The sequence below is a fragment of the Poecilia mexicana genome, unplaced genomic scaffold, assembly GCF_051168715.1.
Source record: "Poecilia mexicana isolate PSO_F unplaced genomic scaffold, ASM5116871v1 scaffold_13, whole genome shotgun sequence".
Taxonomy (NCBI): Eukaryota; Metazoa; Chordata; class Actinopteri; order Cyprinodontiformes; family Poeciliidae; genus Poecilia; species Poecilia mexicana.
The window spans coordinates 9,070,464-9,091,562 of NW_028263382.1; the positions used below are offsets into that span (position 1 = coordinate 9,070,464).

General features: G+C 40.7%; 1 protein-coding gene across 1 annotated transcript in view; it reads left to right on the forward strand.

Annotated features, from left to right (window-relative positions):
- cdon (cell adhesion associated, oncogene regulated) overlaps nt 1-21,099 on the forward strand; it is a 56,103-nt gene that overhangs the window by 9,594 nt on the left and 25,410 nt on the right. Inside the window, exons 2-4 of the mRNA XM_015010465.2 lie at nt 16,663-16,795; nt 18,826-19,104; nt 20,943-21,089. Coding sequence (XP_014865951.2) covers nt 16,729-16,795; nt 18,826-19,104; nt 20,943-21,089 — 493 coding nt within the window. The 5' untranslated portion in view covers nt 16,663-16,728. The remainder of the gene's footprint in view (nt 1-16,662; nt 16,796-18,825; nt 19,105-20,942; nt 21,090-21,099) is intronic.

Consider the following 21,099-nt stretch of genomic DNA (forward strand, 5'->3'; position numbering starts at 1 on the left):
TATAAAAAGGTTAATTGGTGAAATGTGCAGAATGTGCCAATTTAGCCCAAAAATCTTTCCGATTAATCGTCATAATAATTGATTTACTGAAATAATCATTAATTGTTTCTCTAGATTTCATACATTTAAGACTTAGTAAAGACCAGATCTTTCATTAATATACCCTGATACATAAAACATTTAGTACCAAAAGAGGGTGCACTGTCTCTTTCCCAAACTTTGCGGTTCTTCAAACTGAAGCCGTCCAAAAGAAGACCGATGGCCGCCATTGTTCTGTCGTTTTCTTGACTTCTCCCCTCCAGGAAGGAGAAACTCTGGCGCTGAACTTGTGAACCAGAGGAGATGTGAAGCGATTTTTCTTTCTGCTGCATCCCTTGGCTTTTCCTGTTTGCAGTATTCATTTCTGTTTCCCTTCCTGTAAGTGACCCCGTTCAGTCGGTCCGTCACCTCAGCGCCGAGGCCCCCAGGAGCCCGCCCGCCCGCCCGCCTCCTCCTTCTGGAAACCCGCAAGCGACCGCAGCGCTCTACTCCCAAAACGCCAAACCAATGAGTCCCATCTGACTGGGGCGGGTTTTCGGCAGGGACAGGAATGCCTGCGCCGCTCTAGAAGCCGACGCACAGATCAGCGAGACTATATTAAGGGCCAACGCAGGGCCTGGCTCTCCCCTTTTAGCTGACAAACAGGCTTCTTGTTTGAAGGGCTGTTTTCCTCCCAGATCAGAGCGAGAGGCAGCGTGGAGACCGCCGCTGCCTGCCTCTGGTTCTGTGGTTGCGGGTGCCATTTTGGGCCTCCCCTCCACCAACATGTGGCCCTTCAGGGAGCAGCAGAAACCCCTATTTATAAAAGATATTTAAAGTGAGCAGAATAATCTAATTCAGGCTTGCGAAAACACAAAGTCTTACCAAGTATTTTTGGTCTAGTTTCTTGTGCAAATGTTTTAGAACCCTTGAAACGAGACAAAACCAACTTACAAGTTACAGGATACAAGAGCTTGTTTCAAATGAATAACGACCCGTTATGCTTCCTAGAACAGGTTAGGACAGGAATATAATCAACACAAAACGACTGTAAGTCAGCAGCTAAACCCTTGTCTGTTCCAGCAGCCATTGTACAGCGCATATAGAAACCAGCTGACTGAATGTGCTGGAACTCAGTTTGGGTTGCTAGGTGACGGGCGGCGTTCCACTCTGGTTGCTAGGTAACGGTCTGTGGTTATCCTGCTGATTTGCGACGTTGCATTCGGTTTTTGAAATGGCTCATTTTCCAGACACCAAAAAAACATTAATTTACTGCCAAAACAAAAACCAGATCGGTGTTTCTTTTTAAAACACTTGGAATGTTTTCAGAAGCAGTAGAAACCAAAAAATGTGCAAAATGTGAATCTCTCTAGTGCGTTTTCATGAATATTAAAGTTAGTTTTCTCTTATGTTTAGTGTACTTGGACCAGAAACCAGACCAAAAATATTTGGCAGGATTTTTTTTTGCAGTGATTGGAGCAGACACTCCTGCCTCGAGGCGAAAACTAGTCGATATCTGCAAGAGCTGCAACGTTTGCCGTTTCTGCTGCGTCGTTTTCTTGTGGTTGTTTCTTCCGCAGAAAACTCCTCTCGCATCAGAAACGGGTTTCTGAGGAGTTCCGTCTTTATTTTAGGGGCCAGATGTGTGGATTTATCGCCCTCTGAGTTTGTTTTGCAATCGCCGCACGCACAACAAGCGAGACATGCTACAAATGGAGACGGATAAACATTTAGACAGCCTAAATAAAGTGTTCACACTTTCTGTTTAGGAGCAAGTATTTATCTTGAGGTCCTCATGCTTGTAAGACAGCTGGTTTGTTTGCAAAAGATTTGTGGATTCGGTGAAGAAGACTAATTATATTTTAACTTTTTTTTCTTTTTTTTTCTGCGTGTTTGTTTTGGTTGAGCAGTCTGCTTGTGGGGGTTCAAGTTTTCCAGTCACATAAATCCTCCTCTCCATGGATCTACAGCCGTTGCTTCAGCTTTATCATACTTTCAGAGTCCATTCATCACACAGACGACTAAAAAGTTCTTTCTTTCTCACGCCTGTCGAGCAACAAACAAAACGGCAAAAGCAACACCAAGCAGTCTCATCTCTGCAGGCGTTTCAGACCCTCTGCACTGCTTGGATGTTCATCGTTTTGCTGCACAGGTTTAAAGTAAATAAAGGTTTTTTACATTTCACACATTTTTAACACAATTGTTTCAGCGTAATAAATATTTGAATTTTCTCCCAAAGACCTACCAGTTTATTATATGAATCTCATAGCTTTGGAGCCATTTTGGCATTTTTAAGTAGTTTTTTTGTTGTTCACTAAGCCCCTAAAAAAACCTTCATTTTACACTATAAAGACAACAAAATCTTACCAAGTATATTTGATCTAGTTTCTAGTGGAAATATTTTTGTAGGACAAAACTGACAAGATATAAGAGCTTGTTTCAAGAAAATAATTATTGAATGTTCCAAGATGAGGCAGTAGAAGAAATAATGTGCTGTGGAAAAAGTACTTTCTCTTGAAATCAATAATAAAGAATGATTTACTTAAAACAAGCTCTTATATTTTGCCATATTTCTACCAATAATAGGATGATTAAGTCTTCAGTTTGGTGTGTTTTTTCTCAACCAGCTCCTTTTTTTGAAAGACAGTTTTGTTTACAGAGACTTTATTTTTGTGTATTTTTTTATTTAAAATGTTTTCCATTTCCAGTGTTAAATGTTGACTAGAACTGAAAGTGTATTAATCCTTGAGAATCTGTTCATTATTAAGCCATTATTACTATTATATAAAATGGTGTCAAAACAACATTATCGTTTATTGTGATAGCATCTGGGACAGTTTATCACCCAGTGAATGTTGTTTTCTGTGTGATTTCCTGGTTCAGATGTTGCGGCTGCAGCAGAGCCGGCCCGGATCACCACTCTGCCTCCGCCGTGTTCGGCTCGTTGTCTGAATTGTTGGTTTAACTAACGGCTGACGTAATGCGACTCACACGTTGCAGGATGCCCTACCTTGTGCGTTCATAGAGCCTGTTCTCATCGCCTCAGATGGCCCAGATGTTTGTGGAGATGTGAATGTGGCCTTTGTGCTCTTTCCGGTCGGCAGAGTCTGTTTGCAGAACCAATCTTCTGTTTTCTCCCCGCCTGTCTCGGCGTTGAACCGTGGACGCTGACCGAAGCGATTTAGTGGCTTTGGTTGAACAGCCAGTTCTTAGGAAGGTTTTCCGCTGTTTCATATTTTGTGAGTAATGGCTCTCGCTGGGGTTGGAAACGGGTCTGTGAGGCTCTCTAATAGATCAGTGTCATCTGGTCTTAAATGATGCATTGCTTTTTGTTTTTCTGTGCCTACTTCATGCCGTCATTCAAGTCCTTTATGGTTTCCTGTTTCTGTAAGTCTGGCAATCATTAGCATTAAAAAACGATGATTAGCCACCATAGCTATGATGTAACCAGGGTGGAAACACCAGTCCAGACTTTCGACAACAAATATAAGGCTTGTGATTAACGTGTCTAAGGCCAAATTACATTTTTTATGGATTTGGCATATTTTAAGACATTAATTTTAGAAAATGATTGATTTTTTTCAGTTTGATATTGTTTTGTTTTTTATTTTAAACATTTAGACTTGGAGTCGACTTCTCCAATTTTTAAAATTATTTTTCAGAAATCTTTTTTTTTGTTTTTGCATGGTTATTCATTCTTTTAATTAAATGCAACAGAAATCAAACTTCTGGGTGAATTGTTGACGAAACGCGCAGAAGAAGAACGTTGACGTCACACAGCAGCACTTTGTTTATGACAGACGCCGCCTCTGGATCCATTTTTAAATTGTTGCGCAACTGGAGTCGACATTTTTGTCACAAAATCAGAACAATATGGAGGAAGCTGAGCAGAACCTCCAGCCTGTTTGGATGTCAGAACTCAGTGTGATTGTGACCTGATGCGATTCTTTCATCATTATAATTTTCAGTCGTTTACGTCTCGATTTATCATGTCTGACTTCTGCTGCAGAATTACGATGCGGGTCTTACATATTGTAATCCTTTACACACTTTGGTAAAAGGCAGTGAAATTCAGTTGATTTTTGTATGAATGAAAGAAACAATTAATCGGATTAATTGTGATTAATCAATTTTTGAAATAATTGTCACCTAATTAAGGAGCAGATTAATTGTTAACAGGGGAATACAAACTCAAAAAGGGCAATTTACTGAAAAAACAACATATTCAGAGAAGTAATTAAGTTAAAACTGAATAAAAAATGTATACATTTTGTATTTAAGATAACAAAAAAACTTTTGTTTTTCTCCAAACTCAAATGACATTTTTAGCTTCACTTGGTTCACATTATGTACGAAAAAATGCCTGCTAAGCACCTTTTCTATTAAATTATTAATTGGTTAATCCAAGAACCAATTAGACATGATAGTTACGTCTTTGTAGCATGGCTATAATTTCAGTAAGTTTTAGATTTATAAACGCACAATATATTCCATTTATAGCTTTTCCCCATTAATTACCGTTTTTATTTATTTAATTTTTTGTCATTCTGTTCGTTTTGGTGAACTAACTTTGGTTGGAACGGGCCAAGAAGGGCCCACAGAGCGTTCCTGCCATTACCTTTCTGTCTGCACTGAAAGGCTTGTGAAATCAGCTGGAAGCGCCCAGAGGGCCTAGACAAAGGCCCAGGGTTGTTAGTTACATGCGCTTTGCAAAAGGTCTTGAAGGTGGCCTTGTTTGGCGGCGATACTCGGAGATCTGTTTCCAGTGTCCGAGGCGCTATTGAGTTTCCTCCCCGCGGTTAATCCCTGCTGTTCAGGACCTTGGGAAACAACCGGGCCGCCTCGCAGATTCCCAGGAAAAACAAGACGTTCCAGAACAATCGCCAATTAAGACGGGGTTTCACATACTGTACCATTCAGCGGCTCCGTCTCCCTTTCTCTGCGCCTCAGGCTGGAATTAGCGCGGTCTCCCAGGTCCCGGCCCTGGCACTCGGGGAGAGTCGGGCTTTAGGGTGAACAGAGGCGCTGCTGGGAGGAGGCGGGGGTGTGTGTGTCCTTGGTAAACAGGGCTTTGTGGGATGTGACTGTCTGATCCCCGAGGGCCTCGCCTTTCATTCCTCCGCCAGTCTGATCCCACTCCACGGCAGCGGACGCAGGGACTGTGGCGTCAGATCGCTCTGGGGCCGCCTTGGCCTCTTTGTCACCTCCAGGACGGCTGATGCTCCGTCTGGACACCGAACACATGCTTCCATTGTCTGAAGCATCGGGTTTAAAGCAGGGACGCTACTTATCGATTAATGAATAAATCTGACGTTGATTGATCTTAAAAACCTGAGTTTTCTCCTATTTCAAGAGGGTTGACCATCTGTCCATAACATTAGGAGTTTAACTCCTTCCCTTCTTTGGCTGAAAATCGTATCACGATAAAAGCATTTTAGTTTAGTCAATATCGATAATTATTGATTAGTTTTTGTTTTAAATATCTGAAATACCTTTCCTGTGTGACCTTTCCTGTTTCATCTAGTTTTCACTCCACACTGTTATTATTTTCAAGAGGTAGAGTGGCGAAACCTTAAGCTGCTGCTGCGCCAGTTACTCAGTAGGTTGTTGCTAGGCAACAGAAGAGCGAGTGAGTTGGTCAATTAACCTGCTTTGCTAGCTGTGAGTGGTTGAGTGGCTAAAGCCTTCGCTCTGCCTACATCTCCCAGAATGCTGTGCGGTTCTGGATCGGAGTCCAGTAAATATTCTATGTATTTAATATTCTATTGGACCTTTTATCTATTGACATGATCACACGTCTTTGGCGATATATAGTGTTATTGATTATATGTAGGCAGATCGAAGATGCCAACTAGCTCTCTCGCTCTCCGGTTACCTAGCAACTCACTCATTCCTTGGTTGCCTAGCAACAACCTTTTGAGTGCCAGGCACTGCAGCAGTTTAATGTTTCTCCACTGTTGCCTCATAACTGCTTAAAAACAAAAAAATACAACATCAGGGATTGAAAAATGTAGATAAAACAGAAAAGGTCACGACACCAAGCTGGCAGTATTTCAGATTTAGAACAAAAAACTAATCAATAATTATTGATATCGACTGATATAAAATGATTATTGAGATGCATTTAAAGGGAACATAAACAGCTGGGAAAAAGAGGATGTTGTTGTTTGTCCAACTGAGAAAGCAGCTAGCTTGCATTGTGGTTTCTACCTCTGTTAGATAAAATAACTCCACTTTCTCGTCCCAACTCCCTTCACCTCTTTCCAATTCCCACCATCTTTCTCTCCTCCCTCCCTTTCTGTCCTCCTTTAATAAAGTCTTTAATCAGACGGAGTTGGGCTCAAACCAGAAGATCCGTGTCTCCACTCATTAGTTTCCTCCCAGATGGATTCAAGAAGCCCATAATCAGCCCCTCCAGGATGTCACACCGTTTTTTTTATTCTTTCACAATAAAATTACTGATTTTGTAAAACCCTTCTCAAAAAGTTGCAGTCAAAGTTGCTAATCTGTTTAAGTTTTATTTTTGGCATAACGTCGTTTTTGCTAGAAAGTTTAAGTTGCTTCTTGAGAAAGTTGTGGTACCTGAAGAATTGTAAATTAAAAAAAAAAAACAGAATATGCATCATGAGAAATTTGGATATTTAAAACAATCATGAGCCAAGTTGTGAGCCAAAATTTTTTATTTTAAATAAAATTTCAAGAATAAACTGGAAATATGAGAATAAAGTGGAAATAATACAAGAATAAGATTAATGTCATAATATTAGGAAAATAAATTTATAATATAAGAATTACATCATTACGAAAAAAAGTAAAAATATTACAAGAATAAAGTTGAAATAAGATAATAAAGATTAAATAACGTAAGAATAAAGTCATAATATCACAAGAATAGTCAAAATAATACGAGGATAAAGTCATGTTACCATAATAATGATATTAGTACCATAAAGTTTATTCTCACATTGACTTTATTGTCATACGTGTTTCTTTGTAATTTTATCTTAATTTTTCTGAGTGGTTCTGATTCTCTGAGCTTAATTAAAAGCGGAGGATGAGGAAATCGAGGCATGGGTGTTTGCCCTCCTTTTACCCATCTGCCCTCCTTTTACCCGTCTGCCCTCTTTTTACCCGTCTGCCCTCCTTTTACCCGTCTGCCCTCTTTTTACCCGTCTGCCCTCTTTTTACCCGTTTGCCCTCCTTTTACCCGTCTGCCCTCCTTTTACCCGTCTGCCCTCCTTTTACCCGTTTGCCCTCCTTTTACCCGTTTGCCCTCCTTTTACCCGTCTGCCCTCCTTTTACCCGTCTGCCCTCCTTTTACCCGTCTGCCCTCTTTTTACCCATCTGCCCTCTTTTTACCCGTTTGCCCTCCTTTTACCCGTTTGCCCTCCTTTTACCCGTTTGCCCTCCTTTTACCCGTTTGCCCTCCTTTTACCCGTTTGCCCTCCTTTTACCCGTCTGCCCTCCTTTTACCCGTCTGCCCTCCTTTTACCCGTTTGCCCTCCTTTTACCCGTCTGCCCTCTTTTTGCCTGTTTGCCCTCCTTTCACCTGTTTGCCCTCATTTTACCCGTCTGCCCTCCTTTCACCCGTCTGCCCTCCTTTTACCCGTCTGCCCTCCTTTTACCCGTCTGCCCTCCTTTTACCCGTCTGCCCTCCTTTTACCCGTCTGCCCTCCTTTTACCCGTTTGCCGTCCTTTTACCTGTTTGCCCTCCTTTCACCTGTTTGCCCTCCTTTCACCTGTTTGCCCTCTTTTCACCCCTTTGCCCTCTTTTTACCCGTTTGCCCTCTTTTTACCCGTTTGCCCTCTTTTTACCCGTTTGCCCTCTTTTCACCCCTTTGCCCTCTTTTCACCCCTTTGCCCTCTTTTTGCCCTCTTTTCACCCCTTTGCCCTCTTTTCACCCATTTGCCCTCTTTTTACCCCTTTGCCCTCTTTTTACCCGTTTGCCCTCTTTTCACCCATTTGCCCTCTTTTTACCCCTTTGCCCTCTTTTTACCCCTTTGCCCTCTTTTCACCCGTCTGCCCTCCTTTTACCTGTTTGCCCTCTTTTCACCCCTTTGCCCTCTTTTTACCCGTTTGCCCTCTTTTCACCCCTTTGCCCTCTTTTCACCCCTTTGCCCTCTTTTCACCCCTTTGCCCTCTTTTCACCCCTTTGCCCTCCTTTCACCCGTCTGCCCTCCTTTTACCCATCTGCCCTCCTTTTACCCGTCTGCCCCGTCCCCCCGTCCTGAACTACCTGCCGTCTCTTTCGGGTTTCTGCTCCTCGTCTCTCTGTGGAACGGAGGAATGTGTTCGCTGCGGATCGCCGGTCGCTGAGACGCGGGGCGAGTGCAGACAGGTTCGGGGCGTTCAGCGTGTGAATCACGGGTCAGATTAGACCACCGTTCCAGAAAAGACTTGCTCCGTCTCTTCCGCCCCGCTGATCTGCTTCGCCCTGTTGTTTTTACATGAATCCCTGGTTTAATTTGGACCCGATCGGTGTCGGTTATCAAATCCATGAGCTTCTGTTTGCTTTCAGCGCGGCGTAGAGCAGCGAACAGGCCAGGCCCCCTGCACCAAGTTGTGACCTGTTCTTCCTCTGCCCTCCGGCTCTTTGATGCTTTTGTCCCTGTTTACCCAGTACGACAGGGATGTGGGCCCTGCCCCACATGACGGGGGTAAATAGGGGTAAATGGGGCTTTAAGTAGTTCCTACTGGCTGGAGGGGTTGAAAAGAAAAACAAAGAGCAGGTGCTACCCGCCTGATAACTCCGATCTGTTTCCCTCCCCTGAGGGGATCCAGGCTTCGTGTTTATTTTCTCCTGTGTCATCACCAGGGATCCCATCGGTTTCCTGGATTTTAAGATCATTTCCTAGATGCAGGTTAGATTTTAGTGCCTGAAATCCTTTAAAAAAATGTTTTTCAAGGTTTGGAAAGGTTTGATATTCTGTAAAGACTCCTGAGAGAAAGTCAGGTGATTATATTGTGCATAAAGGTGACCTCTTATGTTTTCTTGAATAGGTTAGGATAAATAGGGCTAAAGAATTTCTTTGCTCCCTTCAGAATGAGATGCTTTTGGGTCTCCTGTCACTTTAAATCCAAATGAGCTGCTCCTTCCTGGCCACGCCTCGAACTCAATGTTTACACTCTCCTGTAAAAATGGCTGCAAACAGATGAGTCATTATACAACAGTACATCTTTGAAAAGCATTAATAGAGGTTTCTGTGCATTCAACAAGAATGCAGCACGTGTTTTTTGTTAAGGCAGCAACAAAACGTAGCCACTAAACGGCACATAAACCAGCTGGCCAAACATGCTGGAGCTCACGTTGGGTTGCTAGGTAACGGCCGGAACTCTGCTGTGGTTGCTAGGTAACGGTGCAGTGCCTGTTGATTTGTGATGTTGCATTCAGATGATTTTTGAAACGACTCATTTTCCAGACACCAAAAAGTATGATTGTTTTTCAAGTGTGTGGACTACTTTTAGAAGCAGGACAGACCCAAACGGAAGTACAAAACCGTGTAAAAATGTAACATTTTCATAATACTTGCATGTTTAATTTGACCAGGAAGATAATTTACCTCAACACAAGCTGATTTGTTCACTGTAATGAATATTTATCATTCCTCATAGCTCAATAAGTCCTTGATCTGTGTAATTTAAATAAAGGTGGTTTCATATTTTATATGTTAGTTTTTGCAATTGCGATATTTTTGTTAACAGTAATAGCTGTAAGAAATGATGTCACATATTGAATTAAAACTGTCTTTAGTTTTATTTTACCTCCAAAGGGAAGCGCTGGAAAAGTTTGAAAAGTAACCCTGCTTGAATTTACTGCGAAAAGCTCAGAGACTTGATGTAGACGAAGACTTTTTATTGTGATGAGGGTGAAATTATAACAATCATAATTTTCTTACAACAAGCCAAAGTATTCTGTTTTTTTTTTTTATAAAACAGTAGCTTTTATAATAAATAGAACCATGTCTGTTACTAAAAATGTGACTTTGCTGCGTCCAAATCAACTTTAATATAATTTATTAAACTTTGGTAAATACAGTAAAATTTTTAACAGAAAGTGACGCAACTAGATACAGCAAACATACAAAATCCTGTTTAAATTTTTGGATTTACCGCTACTATAAAAAATGACTACTTCATTTGATTGACTTTACTTTTATTTAATTTTTTTTCATCTACTTTTGACTTGACGATTTTTAATGCACCAAGTAGTGAACTGTGTCATGGTAGGAGAAAGGAGGCAGCTTGTCCACATAATCTGTTATCTATCTCATGATGGTTGATCCTGACAGCAGCCATTTTGTTTATATTTCTCTTGCACATTGGTCAAGAGCGCCAATATACAGGTCTGTAAAAAACTAAGAGCCACTAAAAACCTCCTGGTTCTTCCACCAAATGTTGATTTCTGAACTCCTGAGTTAAAACATTTGTATTGTTCTTGCTAAATGAATATGAACTTGTTTTCTTTGCATTATTTGAGGTCTGAAAGCATTGAATCTTTTCTGTTATTTTAACCATTTCTCATTTTCTGCAAATAAATACAAAATTTTCTGCTTGGCATTTCGGAGACATGTTATCAGTAGTTCATAGAATAAAAGAACGATGTTCATTTTACTCAAACATTTACCTATAAAAAGTAAAATCAGAGAAACTGGTCATTTTAAGTGTCTCTTACTGTTCTCCAGAGCTGTCCTTTCTCTTTGTTGGTCTGGAAGTCGTGGCTCATCTAAGCTTTGCGCTATGCTTTCCTACCAAGATGGCGCGGGGCACTTCCTGTTCAGACTTGTGAGAAATATGTTGGTTGTTGAGAATTACATTTCAAAATAAGAGCATCAACATAAATTACCCTGAGATTCATAGATGTTTATAAGTAGAGATGGCTGAAAGTTGATACCTTGCATTAAGTAAACAAAAATTCGTTTTAGTTAGGAAACATTTGGCATTGAGACAGAAGATGGTGCATTTAACTTTTTTTAAACTTTTGAAAGCGGTCACCACACAGATCAGTTATTTCTGTTGATTTCTGTAAGATTTCTACTGCTGGAACGAACTAATCGGTGTGGAAACACCCACTGTGACTCCTCCCACCCCCACTTAGCCACGCCCCCTAGTGTATATTGGCTCCGCCCACTTTGGAGTTTTTCAAACTTTGTCAGTGGCGAGGCTTTGCTAGCTACACTTTAACATTAGCAGCATTTGGTTCGTCCTTTGGGTTCCTTTATTTAAAAGCCACTCCGAGTTTAGTCTTGAGAGGAAGCGTGGGTTTCTGTCGCCTTCAGAGGGGTCGGTGTCATGGTGTCTGTCTCCACTGAGCGGGACGCTTCATGGTGGTGGATGTCACAGAAAAAAGCCAAACAGATAAGAACCAGGAATGATGCCCCTTTGTTTCCTCGTTGCGGCAGATTGACGGGCCCGATAAGGCAGCTGTGTGTGTTTACACAAGGGCATCCATTTGGAAGTTCACGGCCCAACGGATGTACGAGCCGAGATGAGAGTAGAAATAAGAGAGACGGATACAGAATCATCTCCGGTGTCTTACTGTACCTTGTGCCAAAGTGCCCATGCTTGGCAGTGCATTGTTCCAGCACTGTTGTTATCATTGTAATTATATATCATTATTCCGGCAGAGGCAGGATTTTCCAGCGCTGACATGGGGGCAGCGTGCAGGGCTTGTTGCGACCTGTGAGATGGAGAAACGCCAGCCTCTGTCTGATGTGGGTTGATGTGCCTGACTGAGCATGCTCACATTTAAACCTCAGCTAGAAATGCAAAGAATATACATCCTGAGGTGTGACTCTGAGCCCCAGCATCAAATTTCCAGATACTTAGTCAATAATGATAGGTTTCAGTGTACGAGAGGGGGTTGCGTTTCCATTTTGATCAGCTCTTTTGTCTCTTTTTCAGTAAAATGTTCTGCACTGCTTGGAGATGCAACAGCTGGAATTTTGCTCTTTATTTCCCAACTGTTGGACTTTTTGTAAAGCTCTTGCTTCCCGACACTAATTTTGAGAGATTATCTTTAAGAGCTGCGATAAAACATTCAAAGCAGTGGTGATTTTCTAGCTTTGCTAGAGTAAGCCGTCTGTCTTTGTTGTTGAAAGAGGGTGATGTCACACCATGTGTAAGAAAGAGCAGTCACTGTAAAACACTGCTTTACTCTTTAAAAACAGAGAAATTACATTTAAATACAATTATTAGCTTCCTGTGGTTAGCACAGGTAGCATCAGAGAGCATATTTTGTTTTTTTGTGAAGCTTTTGCCTCCTGATACTAATTTTCAGATTTCTCTTTAAGACCCATAATTTAAGAGGATAATCTAACATTAAAACTAGCAGTAGTTTTCTATCTTCCATGTCATAATTTTTTTATTGAAATAAAGTCTAATGTCACACCAGTGGCATTAGACTATAAAACGCTGTTTAAAAACCAAGACAAAATGATCATGGAGTTGTCATTTTAACCCCTTCTTTAGCTTCTTGGGGTTAGAACTGTTAGCACGGTGCTACCTGTGCTAACTCAGTTTTGGACGTATTGTGGGAGTTCAATCACCAGCAAACTTTGTAGGTCATTTCCCAAGATTATTTTTAAGATCCGTAATATAAAAGGATAAAATAACGTGAAAACTAGCCATAGTTTTCTAGCCTTGCTGAAGTGGACTTTTTTTTTTTTTACATTTAGACTTTATTTTTTATTGAAAGGCTAACGTCAAACCCTGGATAGAATAAACAGTCACTAACCTGTTTACTCTTTTAAAACCAAGAAGAATGGTCATGGAGTTGACATTTTAACCCCATCCTTAGCTTCTTTGGGTTAGCACAGTTAGCATCTTTAACTTCTATGGGTTAACACTGCTAACATAAATTTTGTAGCTCATTTCCCATGTATGATTTTTGTAAAACTTTTGCCTCCAGATTCTAGTTTTGACAAATTCAGATTTCTATTTGAGTCATTTACACGAGGATAAACCAACATTCAAACTAGCAGTAGTTTGTTAGCCTTCCTGGAGTAGGTGGTCTTTTTTATGTTGAAAGAAAGGATGATGTCACACCATGTGTAAGAAATAGTCTCTCTAAAACACTGTTTTACTCTTTAAAAACCAAGAGAAATTATCAGGGAGTTGACATTTTTACGCCATTGTTAGCTTATAGGGGTTAAAACAGCACAGATAGCATCACTAAGCAAATGTTTCGTAGCTGATTTTCTCACTTATGGGTTTTTTAAAGCTTTTTCCTCCTGATGCTGACTTTGACAGATTTTCTTTAAGAGCCACAACATAAGTGGATACAACATTAGCATTTGTTGTTGTTGAAAGTATGACAACACCCTATGTTTTAGTACAAACAGTCGCCGTAGCGACTGTTTTTATAGAGAAATTACATTTTAATGCCATTTTAGCTTCTTTAGGTCAGCACAGACTGATTAGTTTTTTAGTTTTAAGCAGTTACGAAGCACAGTGGCAAAACTTTATACTGCTCCTGCGCAAGTTACTAAACAAGTTGTTGCTAGGCAACCAGAGAGTGAGAGAGTTGCTAGGTAACGAAAGAGCGAGTGAGTTCCACCAGCCTTTCTTAGCTCACTCTGAGAGGTTGATCAGCTAAAGTCTTTCCTCTGCCTTCATCCCCCAAGAATGCTGTGTGGTTTAGTGAATGTTTCATACATTGAATATTCTATTATCTGCTGATATTGTGATATTTTATTGATTTATTGTCCAGCCCTTCAGTTAGTGTTGATAATTGGCAGGTTTTGCTCACCAGTCTGTGTGTTAAAATGTGGAGAAAAGGCTGGTTTGTGATTGAAACAGTAAGAAGCGAGGGTGACCCTGGGTCACCAGACACCCGCTGGTTTGTCCTTTCCCTCTGCTCTTCCTTGACCTCTGACCCCGGAGTGAGAAGGGGGCGTGAGCCAGGAGCTGGAAGAGTTTATTATTTCCTGCCTCCTCTCACCTCCTCCTCCTCTTCTCTGTCAGGTTTCCGATGAAGAGACGGAGTCGGGTGACATCAATAAGGCCGGAGTTTTGACATTTAAACTAATTAGCATTAGAATTAAACTGTGCAGTTTAAACAGCTTGACATGCTGAATCTGCTGTTCATTGCAGGACAAGTTGGCAAATTTTGAAGGATTTTCAAAAAACACAAAATCTTATCAAGTATTTTTCGTCTGGTTTGTTGTGCAAATATCTTGGTACACTTGAAATAAGACAAAACTGACTCATAAGTAACTTTCAGCAAGATATACGAGCTGTTTTAAGTCAATACTTTCTTAATATAGGTGAAAAAGTTCTGGTTCTGTTTTCAGATTATTTCACTTATAGCATGGGGAAAATAATCTGACTTTGGAACTAGACGTTATTCATCAATATTATGAATTATTGACCTAAACCAACTCCTATATTTTGCTACAAATTAATTTTGTCTTATTTCAAGTGTACTAAGGTATTTGCTCTAGAAACTGGACTAAAAATACTTTTGGGTTTTTGCAGTGTGCCTACTCTACCAAGCTGCGTTGGCTTTATTCACTGCAAAAAGACAAAATCTTACCAGGTAGTTTTGCTCTACTTTATAGTGCAAATATCTTGAAATAAGACAAAACGAACTTATAATTCACTTTCAGTGAGATTTAGGAGCTTGTTTCAATTTAATTCTATAATACTGATGAAAAGGTTCTAGTTACATTAGCAGATAATTTCACTAAAATAAAGACATTTTTCCCATGTTTAAGAGAAAAACGACTTTTGTGTACTAAGATATCCACACTAGACTAAAAATACTGGGTAGTAATTTGTTTTTGCAGTGTACTTTCTCTCCCAAGTTGTGTTGGCTTTATTCACTGCAAAAACTCACAATCTTACCAAGTAGTTTTGATTTAGTTTCCAGTACAAATATCTTATTACATATGAAATAAGAAAAATCTAACTTATCAGTAAGAAAAATCAGTAAGATAGATAGAAGCTTGATTCAATGTAAATAATCCCTTTATATTTATTTTTTTAAATATTAGCTACATTGGCAGATTATTTAATGAAAAAATAAATGTATTCAATGTCAAAAGTGAAATTTTCTGTGATTTTCATAAATATTAAGGAATTAAAACAAGCTCCCATATCTTTCTACATTAGTTTATACTTATTTAAAGTGTATTAAGATATTTGCACCAAACACACTTGGTAATATTTTTGTGTTCTGTTCTCTATATTTGCTTTAAATTCCTACGCATCAGTTGAGTTTTTCTCCGTCGGAACTGAAAATGAGCTCCTGCTCTCCGACGGGAGGCTAAGCAAACTGACCTGACTGATTGTCAGGTGTTTGAAACAACATCTCAGCCTGAAGAATGAGGGTTAGAAACCTGCTCACCTCCTGCCTTCCCACCCAGGCGCCGCGCTTTTCCCCTCTGACCCCTCTGACCCCTCAGCCCCGAACGCCGGTGGCTGCGAGCCGCCAGCGTGAATGTCACAGCTGGGCGGCCATTGTCTGAGCCGCCTGAGGCTCCGGCCCGGTTACCAACCAGGAGCAGGGGATCAAAGCCAGGATGAGGAGGAGATGGAGGAGGAGGAGGAGCTTTCAGAGGGTTTGAGTTGAAAAGGATGGAGGAATGCTCCTAATTACTCCTCTCGTCCTCTGGCTCTTCTGCTGGTGAGGAGAAACTCGGTGGGACAACAGGGTATATTAGAAGTGAGGGAGACTTTTTATGTCATCACTTATCATTTATATTAACATTTATTTTCACTCATTGACCTTCAACCCAACTCAGACGTGACTTTACTTAATAAAAACAGTTTTTTGTCTGTGTAATTTTACTGATGTTCCTCACTTTGTTTCTGCTGTTAAACCGATTTATAAATAAAGCTGATGATGATTTATTGTTGAACATTTCTTACAAGATTTTTGATTTACTGTATTATTTTTATTGCAACAAATTTGACTATTGATGTTAAATAAAAAAACAAAACTGACAGAGTTGTATCCTCACAACCTTTAGAAAAGTTGGTGGAATCAGCTGACTCACTCACTCACTCACTCACTCACTCACTCACTCACTCACTCACTCACTCACTCACTCACTCACTCACTCACTCACTCTTTGGTTACCTAGCAACCCACCCATTCTTTGGTTGCCTGGCAACGACCTGTTGAGTAACTTACAGCAGCAGTTTAAGGTTTCCCCTCTGTTCCTTATAACTGATTAAAAATAAACAACAGCATGGAGTGAAAACCTTGGATAGAACAGGAAATGTCGCCCCAGTCCAGCAGTATTTCAGATATTTAAAACAAAAAACTAATCAGTAATTATAATATATCGACTGAGATGAAACCCTCGTATTGTGATACTTTTTCAGCCATATCGTCCAGGCTAAACTGACATTTGGATTGGAAATATTATTTTTGGTTTTACCGTTACTTTTCCAACAGAGCATCTATAAATATAATTAAATTCAACAATATGATTAAATGCAGTTTCTGTGAGCAGTTTAATGTAATAAATCACATTTTTTATTTAGTGGCATCCAGATTAAGCCTGTTAAAATGGGAATGTTTTACAAGAACAAGAATAAAAACTGTAATAAAATCAGTTTTCCAGCCATAAAGTCGCACCTTTTTTCTGCTTTTTAAATTTATTTAGTGTGTCTGGTTTTCTCTGTGTTTGTTTCAGGTTTTCTAAGCGGGAGAGGACGCGCGTTCCAGGCAACACGGCCGCTGGCTGGGGTCAAAGGCCGCCATGGACAGTGGCCTAAGGGTCCTCCTGTCCACTGTGCTGTGGCTCAGCCAGATTATCAGCTGCTCAAGTAAGTTCCAACTATTCTTCCCTTAAATTAGTGTTTCTCATCTCCGGTCCTCAGGCCTCCCTGCCCTGCATGTTTTAGGTGTTTCACACCTGAATTGTATCTCTGGGTGATTAACAGGCTTCTGCAGTTTGATGGTCATGCAATCATTTGAATCAGCTGTTCTGGAGTAGAGGCACATCTAAAACATGCAGAGCAGGGGGGCCTGAGGACCGGAGTTGAGAAACACTGCCTTAAATGAATCAAAACTGAAAATTCCCACTGTTTTTGTTCTTTAAATGCATCAGGGACAACCTGGCTTTTTAACTTACTTTCCTTTTTTTATGGTGTTTTTATAAAAACATCTGAATTATTAAGAGAAAAAAAATCGCTTTTTTTTAGTTCTATCTTCTCTAATAAACATTTTTTTATGAAATCTATAAATCCTTTAAGATCTAAAATAAAATAAAGAAAAACGGACAATATCCAAATATTCAGTTTTTTTTAAATATTATGTTGGCCAAATTTTGATTTGACCGATCAAAATCATTTCAGGGGCCATAAATGGCCCATGGGCCACACTTTGGCCCCTGAAAGTGTGGCCCATCAGTTTTTGCATTTTAAACTGATCTAAAGTTTAAAATGCAAAAATAAAAACTGGAAAATGGAAACCAGAACAGGCAGAAAACAATCAGATTATTGTCGATCGATTGTCGATTAATTGGATTTTTAAAAATTGTTTTGTTCCAGAGATTTTTTATTTAACCACTTAAGCCTTTTTTTAATGCAACATTAGAAATGGATAAAAATATAAGCAAGGTATTTCATTCCTTTTTTTAAATGAGAAACTAAATGTTTTATTGCCTAAAATGGAATAGCAGCATTTCTTTAGAGAATGTTTTGATCATCTGCAGCTAAGAAAAATATTTACAATATGTGAAAAGCTCAGCAGTTTCTGCTTGACTTCATACAGCGTGGAACAGATCTGTATATTAACTGATTAATAATTGGATATGCGGCTGCACAGTGGCGCAGTTGGTAGAGCTGTTGCCTTGCAGCAAGAAGGTTCTGGGTTCGATTCCCGGCCCCGGTCTTTCTGCATGGAGTTTGCATGTTCTCCCTGTGCATGCGTGGGTTTTCTCCGGGTACTCCGGTTTCCTCCCACAGTCCCAAAAACATGACTGTTAGGTTAATTGGTCTGTCTAAATTGCCCCTAGGTGTGTGTGTGTGCGCATGGCTGTGTGTCTGTGTTGCCCTGCGACAGACTGGCGACCTGTCCAGGATGTACCCCGCCTCTCGCCCGGAACGTTAGCTGGAGAGGCACCAGCACCCCTCCCGACCCCACTGAGGGACAAGGGTGTTCAGAAAATGGATGGATGGATAATTGGATATGCTTAACACGAGGTGTTTATTTTTACAGAATTTGAACCAGGTGAAGTTAAAGTTATTCAACTTGAGGAGTTCTGTGTAGAAATGATTTACAGACAAAGATGTTTTTTAATCTTAAATGCTAATTTTTATATTTTTAGGACAGTTCTGGCTTAATTACTGCTTTGAATATGTTGTCCTTTCAACAAATAGCCTCTTTTTGAGTCTTTATACTGCAATTAACAATTAATCGATTACTAAATGAGTTGACGGTTATTTTAATAATTGATTAATCACGATTAATCAATAATTTTAATATTTTTGGTCTAGTTTCTAGTCCAAATATCTTAGTACATTTGAAACAAGAGAAACTAATGTAGTAGCTTTTCAACAGGAAACCTGAGCTTGTTTTAAGTTTTAAGTTGACTTAATATTGATGAAAAAGTGCTTATAAATTTTTTTTCACTACCATCAGTTTTTAAACGGTGACATTTAATGTACCACTGCTAAATGGTGTTTGCTGCTTTTTTGTTCCTAGCATTCGTCAGGAAAAGCATGTTGCCGAGTGTCGGAGCCTCCGAGTGTTGATGTTATTAGTGAGAAATCCCAGTCTGCATGTCGTAATGCGGTGCAATCGGATGATTCACGTTTCTGGACCCGTTTCTCCTGTCATGTTTTCTCTCCAGCTCAGTATCCGTCTCTCCGCTCTGAGCCAACCTCTGTGGTCCAGAGTCCAGGTTCTGCGGTCCGTCTGCAGTGCTCAGCGAGCCCTCCGTCGGCGGCGGTTTCCTGGCGCTTCCGAGGCCGTCCCCTGGACCGGGACGCGCTGCCTGGGGTGGAGCTTGGCCGCGGCTCCCTGGTCATCTCCAGCCTCACGCCCGACCACGCCGGCGTCTATCAGTGTGTGGCGCACTCGGGCCGCGGGCCGGCCGTCGCCAGCCGCCTCGCCCGGGTGGCTCTTGCAGGTACGGATTAGAGCTGGGCGGTAAACCGATTTTATTGTTTGAAAATGGGACCTGTTGTACATAATTCACATTTTATATGTTTTTGTTCTTTAGCTGCTTTTAAAAACAGCCAAAGCTCTTAAAAAAACACACACAGCCAGTTTTTGGTGTCTCGAAAAGGAGCAGTTTCAAAATCTTCCCGATTAAGACACATTCAAGGCGCGTTGCTCCGTTACCTAGCAACCTCAGCTGAACCCACCCCGTCACCTAGCAATGCAAGCAAAGCTCCAGTATGTTTGGTCAGCTGGTTGTATGCCATGTACAATGGCTGCTGGAAAAGAGAACAACAGTGTTTTGTTGTTGACTTGCCATTCAGAAACCACTTGTTGCATTCTTGTTGGTTGTGTAGGAGGCTCTACTAATGCTTTTCAAAGATGTACAGTTGTATAATTGCACATCTGTTTGCAGTTATTTTCATGTGTGAGAGTAAACACTGAGTTGGGGACGTGGCCAGCAGCAGCTAATTTTGATCTAAAGTGACAGAAACCCTAAAACAACTCGATCTGAAAGGAGTCCAAAACTGATCAGACAAAAAACTTTTTATTTAAGAATGATTTTTGCAAAAAATATAATGAACATATTTTTTTATAACACCTTAGACTTATGCCAACCCGTTCATTGTCTTTAGTCAGAAGCTTCTTCCATACAGACTGCTACAGGAGATTTTTCCTGTAATTCTTTGAAGACTTCTGAGTTAATGACATCTGGGACTGTCACAGTAACACATTTTCTGGACAATAAATTGCCCCAGAAGTTATTTCAATAAACATTAATATTGTTGTTTTGAAATCATTTTCAAGTAATATAATGGTAATAGTGCAAGAACACAGTTTCAAAGATCAATAAACTTTAAATTCTAACACTGCAACTGGAAGACATTTTTCATATCCAAAATTAATAAACTAAACAGAAAATGAATCATGAAGTCTGTAAACAAAATTATCCTTAAAAAAAAAAGCACTTGAATGAAGACTTTAGTCATCCAACCTTTGGTAGAAAGAGAGAGATTATTGAGCTTGTTTTAATTTATTTACTACTTATTGTGACCCGTCTAACCACAGCATTTAGTTTCTCTTTAGGATCAATAAAGTATTTTTGTATTTCTGAATTTTTAAGAAAGCACAGAGTGCTGGACTCGGCTTGGGTTGCTAGGCGATGGGTGGAGTTCCGCTGGGGTTGCTAAGTAACGGTGCCGATTTGTGACGTTACATTCGGGATATTTTTTCAACGGCTCACTCTCCAGGCACCAGAAAACATTAACTTACTGCCAAAAAACAGCTGGGTGTTTCTTTTTCCTCTTTTGTTAAGTGTTTGGGCTGATTTTAGACCCAAATGGAGGAATAAAAAGGCGCTATGTATCGCTACGTATCGCCACGGATCATAATCTGCACACTTCACTTCAAAGAGCGTTGAAGAAAGAGAGGAAGCATCCTTGAGTAAAGGAAGTCCATTTATGCGTTTCGAACAAGTAGAAAGGAAGCGTAGCCTCGGCTGCCGGCCGCTGAGTGGCGGACGGGAAGGAAGCAGTTGGAGTTTTAGTCAGGCAGCCGTCCAGATGCCTCTTGTCTGCCATCCTTAATGAGCCTTGGGCTTTCCTGTGTGGAAGCGTGTTATGCTCCTGCTGGGACGCTGCTTTCTCTTGGCCTCCACGTTAAGTGCTTGACCCCGATCGGAAGCCGTATCAGGCACGAACCGAATCCCTCTCTGCAACAATAAACAAACCCGGCGATCCAACACAAACAGCTTCACTTCAAGTAGCGCCGTGGCTCAGTGGGTGTTTTTCTCTCCGTTTCATGCAGAAATATCAGAATATGAAGCCGGGCGACGGCCAGCGGTGTCGGCGCAGGAAGGCGGCACGGCGGTCATAGAGTGTCCGCTGCCGCGCAGCGCTCCGCCGGCTCGGCCCAAACTGAGAGTCAGAGGCGACTGGATCGAAGAGTCAAGAGGTTTGTTTGA